Below are 7686 nucleotides of genomic sequence, written 5' to 3' on the forward strand. Positions count from 1 at the left end.
GACGTAGCAGGACGTAGCAGGACGTAGCAGGACGCAGCAGGATGTAGCAGGACGTAGCAGGACGTAGCAGGACGTAGCTGGGCACCACAGAGCGTAGCAGGATGAACATGGCATTGCAGAAAGTGTAGCAGGACCATGGCGACAGCTGCTACCCTGATTTTGGAGCCTCTCTGATCCGAGGGAAAATGCTGGGGAAAAAAGAACATTAGGACTCAGGGGAATGACTCCCCAGAGCTAGGTTAGTAACTAGGTTAGTAATTAGGTTAGTAACTAGGTTAGTAACAAGCATCTCTGGGACATGGATGTACATAAACAGAAAGATAGAAAGATAGAGGAGAGAGGAGCTCAGTGTGTCAAAGGAAGTCCCCAGCTGTCTAAAACTAGTAAATGTCACATATGTTGACAGAGTTACGGGTCACTGGAATCATTCCTCCTCTCCATTCTGGCGTCGAAGAGATCCCTTTATAATGCAACTTCAGTTTAACAGACTGGAAACAAAACCCACAGTACAAAGCTCCAACACCCAGCAAGAGAAACCCTGCCCAAAGAGAGAGGATTTTGGACTATAAAAACTTTTTAAGATTCCCCCTCAGTTTGGCCAGTGCTAATTTACGCTTTGGCAGATCTTTGGAATATAGCACAGAACAAGCATGTGTTTTTTGTCCTTGTCGCACAATTTAGTATTGTTAGGAAGAGATTGCTTCCTAGCCGGTATGAGTAGGGTGAATTAATTAAGCAAGCCCTAACTCTTTCAGTGTATGGATGGCATGTGAGTGTATTTTGCAAACCAGTAAGTCAATTTCTGAAAACAATTATTACATACTACTCCAAACAATGGATGTTGTAATATGCTCAAAATATCTAGTCCATTCCTCAAAAGCAAACCTTTATGTCAAGGATTATGTCAGTGCCGTCAGAATGTCAAGTCCTTGTGTCATTACTCACAAATAAGATGCTTAGTTAAAGTGTAAGTCAGAACGCTTACTGGTCATGTCTCTCTCTCTCTCTCTCTCTCTCTCTCTCTATATATATATATATATATATATATATATATATATATATACATATACATACATATACATATATATATATATACACACACACACACACACACACACACACACACACACACACATACACACACTAGGGCGGCTGTGGCTCAGTGGTAGAGCGGTTGTCTGCCAATCGGAAGGTTGGTGGTTCGATCCCTTGGCCCTGCAGTCCCATGTCGAAGTGTCCTTGGGCAAGACACTGAACCCCGAGTTGCTTCCAGTGCTGCGCATTGGAGTGTGAATGTGTGTGAGTGTGTATCTGATGAGCAGGCGGCACCTTGTACGGCAGCCTCGGCCACAGTGTATGAATGTGTGTGAATGGTTTCCTGTAGATGTAAAAGCGCTTTGAGCAGTTGTTAAGACCAGGAAAGCGCTATATACAGTGGGGGAAATAAGTATTTGACCCCTTGCTGATTTTGCCCACTTACAAAGAATGCAACGATCTATCATTTTAATCATATGTACATTCTAACAGTGAAAGACAGAATCCCAAAGAAAATTCCAGAGAATCACATCATATGAATTCATAAAAATTGATAACCATCTGATGAGGAAAAACAAGTATTTGACCCCCAACCAAACAGCATGTTAATATTTTGTAGAAAAGCCATTATTGGCCAGCACAGATGTCAAACGGTTTTTATAGTTGGGGACAAGGTTTGTGCAGATTTCGGCAGGGATGTTGGCCCACTCCTCCCTGCAGACAGCCTCCAAATCATTCAGGTTCCGAGGTTGTCGCCTGGCAACTTGAATTTTAAGCTCCCTCCAAAGATTTGGATTCAGGATTTGGACTCCAGATTCAGGTCTGGAGACTGGCTAGGCCACGCCAGAACTTTGATGTGCTTCTTCTTCAGCCACTCTTTTGTTGCTTTGGCGGTGTGCTTAGGGTCGTTGTCGTGCTGAAACACCCATCCTCGAACCATCTTCAGCTCTCTCACTGAGGGAAGGAGATGTTGGTCCAGAATTCCACGATACATGGCCCCGTCCATCCTCCCCTAAATACGATGGAGTTGTCCCGTCCCCTTGGCTGAAAAGCACCCCCAAAGCATGATGTTGCCACCACCATGCTTGACGGTGGGGATGGTGTTCTTTGGGTTGTACTCGGTGTTCTTTGCCCTCCAAACACGACGAGTTGAGTTGAGGCCAAAAAGTTCTATTTTGGTCTCATCTGACCACATCACCTTCTTCCAGGCCTCTTCTGAGTCGTCCAGGTGGTGAATGGCGAACTTCATGCGGGCCTGTACATGTTTCTTCTTGAGCAGGGGGACCTTGCGTGCGCTGCAGGATTTCAATCCATGACGGCGTAGTGTGTTACCAACCGTTTCTTTTGTAACTGTGGTCCCAGCTGCCTTCAGTTGATTCATCAGTTCCCCCTTGTGGTTTTGGGATGATTCCTCACCGTTCGCATGATCAGGGACACCCCACAAGGCCAGATCTTGTGTGGAGGCCCAGACCGAAGGAGGTTGGCGGTGGTGTGGTGCTTCTTCCATTTCCTGATAAATGCACCGACAGTTGATCTTTTCTCTCCAAGTTGCTTTCCGATTCTCTTGTAGCCCATCCCAGCCTTGTGCAGATCTACAATCTTGTCCCGGATGTCCGTAGAAAGCTCTTTGGTCTTGCCCATGGTGGTGATGTTGGATGCTGGTTGTTTGGGTGTTGACAGGTGTCTTTTATACAGGTAAGGAGGTGAGACAGGTGTATTTGATGTAGATAATTGGTTGGGATTGGGGCTGTGTCTTAAAGGAAGACTAACTGGCTTGTAGGAGCCAGAATACTTGCTGTTTGGTAGGGGGTCAAATACTTGTTTTTCCTCATCAGATGGTTATCAATTTTTATAAATTCATGTGATGTGATTTTCTAGAATTTTCTTTGGGATTCTGTCTTTCACTGTTAGAATGTACGTATGATTAAAATTATAGATCGTTGCATTCTTTGTAAGTGGGCAAACCTGCAAAATCAGCAAGGGGTCAAATACTTATTTCCCCCACTGTAAATACAACACATTTACATTTACTTTTACATACTGTTTAGGGATTTTCTGATGTACACTATGGCTACATTTTTCATGACAATGATTGAAATTGCACAAGGCTTCACTTTTTCAGTATGGAATTCAATCAACATTTCAGCAGTAAAAGTCACACCTTCCTTCATGTGAGATTAGGACTGCAAGAGATTGGAAAGAATTCACATTTACTTTGGGGTTTTCAACTAATTGCAATGTAATTGCAATTCAGAAAGAAAAACACAAAGAAAAAATAACTATGTCGACACAGAAAAGGTTGGACGGATGATGACGATGAGTTCAACCATTCTGCAATTGCTATTTGACCAAAATAATGATGAATTGCTTTCATCTGGTAAGTGACTAGATCACGTGAAGGTCGAACAAGCAGTTTTAAGAGTCATTTGGGATCTTAGTTATGTGCCAAAGCGACTGAGAACAACTGGAAAACAGTCCATGGAAGTTGGAACTTTGATTATAGCATTTGTGTGTTTTGCATTTTATTATTTGAATGTAGGGCATTATATGGCATTTTTAAACATAGGGCCAGAATTCTAGAAATATAACTTCTTCTGGCGAGAAAAAAAAAGAACCCCTTGACCTCTTAACTCAAGATATCCTAATTTAGATGGGTGCTATGGGTACTGCCCAGTCTCCCCTTTACAGATGTGCTAATCCCATGTAGTGTTGGCTACAACCATCCATCTTTTGCATGCAGTATACATTTCTTATTTCCTCCTGTTCGACAATCTGTGCATACAGGGAGTCCCTAACCAGTCTTTGAGTTGCATGGATTTGGTAAGCATTAAAAGCCGAGACTCTTGTTGATTCAGCCTGATTTTTTCATGTGTGACGTTAGTCGTCATACTAGCCATTTCATTGTAGTGCAACCATTTTTGGAAAACTTTGGTGCCACAGTAGGAAAAGGCCTGCCGTCTAGAACAATCTCAGCTTCAGGAAACTTAACAAACACAAACTAGATACCCGGGGGGTTGAACGGGTGCATGGCTTGAGGTATATACCGTCTCTGCACCATGCGAGGGGAAATGAACAATTTTTACATGCTCATTTTCTATTTAGTATTGTGACTGTAATATCCCTAATTGAATCAATTGGAAAACAAATCGCGTCAGGAAATTTTGAATCTTTTAATTTTCCTCCCTATTTTAATTTTTTTCTTCACAGCCTTCCACAAGCACGTTATCCCAGTCCCCGTCCCTCCAGCGGCCCACAATGGCCGAGCCGAGCCCTGCAGCAGCCCCAAGCTCAGACAGCGCTTCACAGGGCAGCAAGGCCCGGCTGGAGCCCGAAGAGCCCATCTCGGAGCTGGACGAGCTGAAGAGCCAGATGAAGGATCTGCTGCTGTCGGTGGAGCTGCTCAAGGCCCAGCAAATGTAAAATAACCTCAGTGGGCACAAGAACACCGTCTGGATACCATAGCTTGAGAAGCATAAATGGAAAATTGTGTCACGCAAGGATCCCTGCGTGTAAAAATGTTCTGATACACTTCCATCTATACTGTATATTTTAAAGTAGACATACTGTGCATTTGTTTTACACATTTTACAACACTCCAGTATCTCTGAATCACCAGTAGTTTAAACTTCTGCCCAGCATTTACTTTACTTACTTTACTTACTTTACGTTTTCCAACCACCAGTTCCCTATATGTGAAGTTGATTACTACTACTACTATTCATAATTGGTAGTTTTTAGATATATTATTCATAATAAATCATATTGTTATGTCGACACACGTCGGACTGTCACTTTACATATTGCTCTTCTGGCTCTTTTTAAGAATGAAAACCTGCTATTTGGCTTATTAGAAACGGGAATGTAGATGCAGTGCTTCATGATGCTCAGACCTGCGCTGACGTTGGGTTGTGTTAGTGGAACTGGAGTTCTCAGTGTGTTAGCATTTACGCGTCATTTTAATTTAACATTAAACATTTGTGTTGGGACTAACCTATTCTTAATCGCCTCATGGTAGTTAGATCAAAAGCATGAACCTGTTATACTATATGCCGCAGAACTAAACCTGTGCGTGTGCGTGTGCGTGTGCGTGTGCGTGTGCGTGTGTGTGTGTGTGTGTGTGTGTGTGTGTGTGTGTGTGTGTGTGTGTGTGTGTGTGTGTGTGTGTGTGTGTGTGTGTTTCCAGAAAAGAGATATCTGAGCTACGAGGAGAGCTGGATGAGGAGCGGCTGAAGCGCGTTGCTCTGCAGGTAACATTGATCCACACAGCGGAGCATGCTGGGCTGTCTGCCTTCATTCTGCTCATTTGTTCGGCCAAATAATGATGCAGACCAGAGCAAGCACACATTTAACACAACGCAATTATATCTCATTTCTAGCAGGGGGCAACTCCACAAGTCTGTTTTTATAAGAGCATACTTCCACATGTTTGTAGAAACATATGCAAACCAGGAAAATCAAAGGATAATGAATGTTTTTTAGATTGCCATCAGAGTTATTATCCCTCAAGACTTGGGAGCTTTGATCTTGGCTCAAGGCAGTATTTTAAAATAATGTCAAAAAATCATTTATCATTAATTCTGAGAATTAGATCTGCCTGTAGTTCAGATTTTAGCTGGCTGCTGTAGTGCCATCATCAGGATAGTTAGCATACAAATCGGACCGATAAGCACAGGACTGGACTTGTGGACCATGTGTGGTGAGTTTTTGTGCGTTGGGAACATGGATTTCTGAGGAAGACGAGAAATAATACCGGGTAAAAGAAAAGAGGGTCCCTGCAGCTTGGCTGCTCTGCCCTAATTAGAGTCAAGAAGATACAAGAAGATGATTGGAATGATTGATTTATTGACTCTTTCCCTTCCATAGACAATCTTCTTCCGTTGGCTTGACGTGTACATTAAGTCTGTTTTTCATGTCAGTATCTAACATCAGTCAGCATAGTGCTCCACTTTATCTTGGTTCAGACTTGCCGGACTTTGTCTTGATGTTATAAACTGGAGAGAGAGCCTTTCTTCTTCTGTTCATAATAGAGCAAAAAGAACAGTTAGACATTTTGTCCTTTGAATAGGAAGCTACAAGAAATGGTGGTTAGCTTAGCATAAAAGGGAGGGAGCGATGGAGCGATCAATACTTTATTCATCACTGCAAGGAAATTTCAGTAAACAGCAGCTCACACCCGATAATGACTGAATAAAATGTAAATGTTAATGCGTACACGAGAGAGCAGCATAACTAAAACAGCACAGCTATGGCCCACAGTCCAGGTCCAATCTGAATGGGGGGGTAGGGTTAGGGGTCAACGTAATCATGGTCTCACCCTCCTCTGGCAGATAAAGAATGGAAGCCCTTATTCCACCTCGTCTTTTAAACATTTTCCAAACGGGTACCAACGCCAGGACTTTGACACCGGTTCCTAAACTAAACCTTTCCTATACCACTACTCCTGCTACATAGTACTGTCATTCAGAGGGTGTGGGTCTGCTCTCTGTGTCCTGATCTCCATACTGTGTGTTTTGTGATGGTGTCCTCGCAGATGGAGATAGAGAAACTGAAGCGGACCGTCCACTTGACGTGAAGCCTGCGCTCTGACCAACAGCAAGCCTCCCGGGGCCGCTGGCTGTCGGCCGCCGGCGGTGCCAGACGGACCGCTGAGTGGACGGAGAGAGGGGTGTGAACCACCACGAGCACAATCCTTTTTTCAGTGATCTACGGGGAAAAAAACTCTTATTATTTGTAAGATTTACATTTTGCACATATAAAAAAAATTCAAGCTAGATGTAATTATATTACAAATGTATATGTCCTCTTTTTTCTTTTCCTTTTTCTTTTGCCAACACAAAAAAAAAAAAAAACGGAGGCCTTACTTCAAACTACTGCGCTGGACTTTCATCTCTGCCCCTCCCACTCTCTCCCTGTCACTCCAGAGTTCCTTGAACCCCTCAGGGAGGAGGTCCGCTCTCAGTACTACTGACTTTGTATAAAGCAGGGGACGCTTGTTTTCCTCTCCTAACTCTTTTTCTCATATTTTTTTTTATGACGTACAAATAGTTGATTTTAAAATGATTAGAAACTGTTTGATTTCAGTTTTTTTGATCCTCACAGCAGATGATTTTTTTTTCCTACCATGTGGTTTCTAGCATTCCTATCCAGGGTATCACTACTGTGCCTGTTTCAAAGAGGTTGTATTGGGAGCTTACGTATATACCACGATGGTGTCTGGAGATTTTGCAGCATGATATTGTATATCTATTTTTTTTAAGTCTACTGACATGCCTATTATATAGAGAGGGCCTGTTCTATGCTGGTCTCTTCTATTTTTGTCAAATTGGTTCGCTCGCTGTGAATGTTTTTAGAACTTAAACCAGAGTAACACCGAGACTCCACAGGACGTGGAACGGCTGCTGCGTGGCGGCCCCGCTGCGTTACGGGCCCGAACGCTGCGTGGCGGCCCCGTTGCATGGTGGTTCTGCTGCGTGGCGGCCCTGCTGCGTGGTGGCTCCGCACGCTGCCTTACGGCCCTGTTGCATGATGGCCCCATTGCGTGTCTGCTCTGCTGCGTGATGGCCCCGCTGCGTTACAGTCCCGCTGCGTGATGGCCCCGCTGCGTGCCGGCCCCGCTGCGTGATGGCCCCGCTGCGTGATGGCCCCGCTGCG

At 43.9% G+C, this 7686-nt stretch overlaps 1 protein-coding gene across 3 annotated transcripts in view; it reads left to right on the forward strand.

The window, feature by feature from the left end:
• Positions 1-7092, forward strand: part of cd2ap (CD2-associated protein) — a 62263-nt gene extending 55171 nt beyond the window's left edge. For all 3 annotated transcript variants that reach the window (XM_034899804.1, XM_034899806.1, XM_034899807.1), the window contains 3 exons: positions 4243-4451; positions 5219-5282; positions 6566-7092. In XM_034899804.1, coding sequence (XP_034755695.1) covers positions 4243-4451; positions 5219-5282; positions 6566-6607 — 315 coding nt within the window. In that variant the 3' untranslated portion in view covers positions 6608-7092. The remainder of the gene's footprint in view (positions 1-4242; positions 4452-5218; positions 5283-6565) is intronic.
• The last annotated feature ends 594 nt before the right edge of the window (positions 7093-7686 follow it).

The sequence above is a fragment of the Etheostoma cragini genome, chromosome 18, assembly GCF_013103735.1.
Source record: "Etheostoma cragini isolate CJK2018 chromosome 18, CSU_Ecrag_1.0, whole genome shotgun sequence".
NCBI classification, from domain to species: Eukaryota; Metazoa; Chordata; class Actinopteri; order Perciformes; family Percidae; genus Etheostoma; species Etheostoma cragini.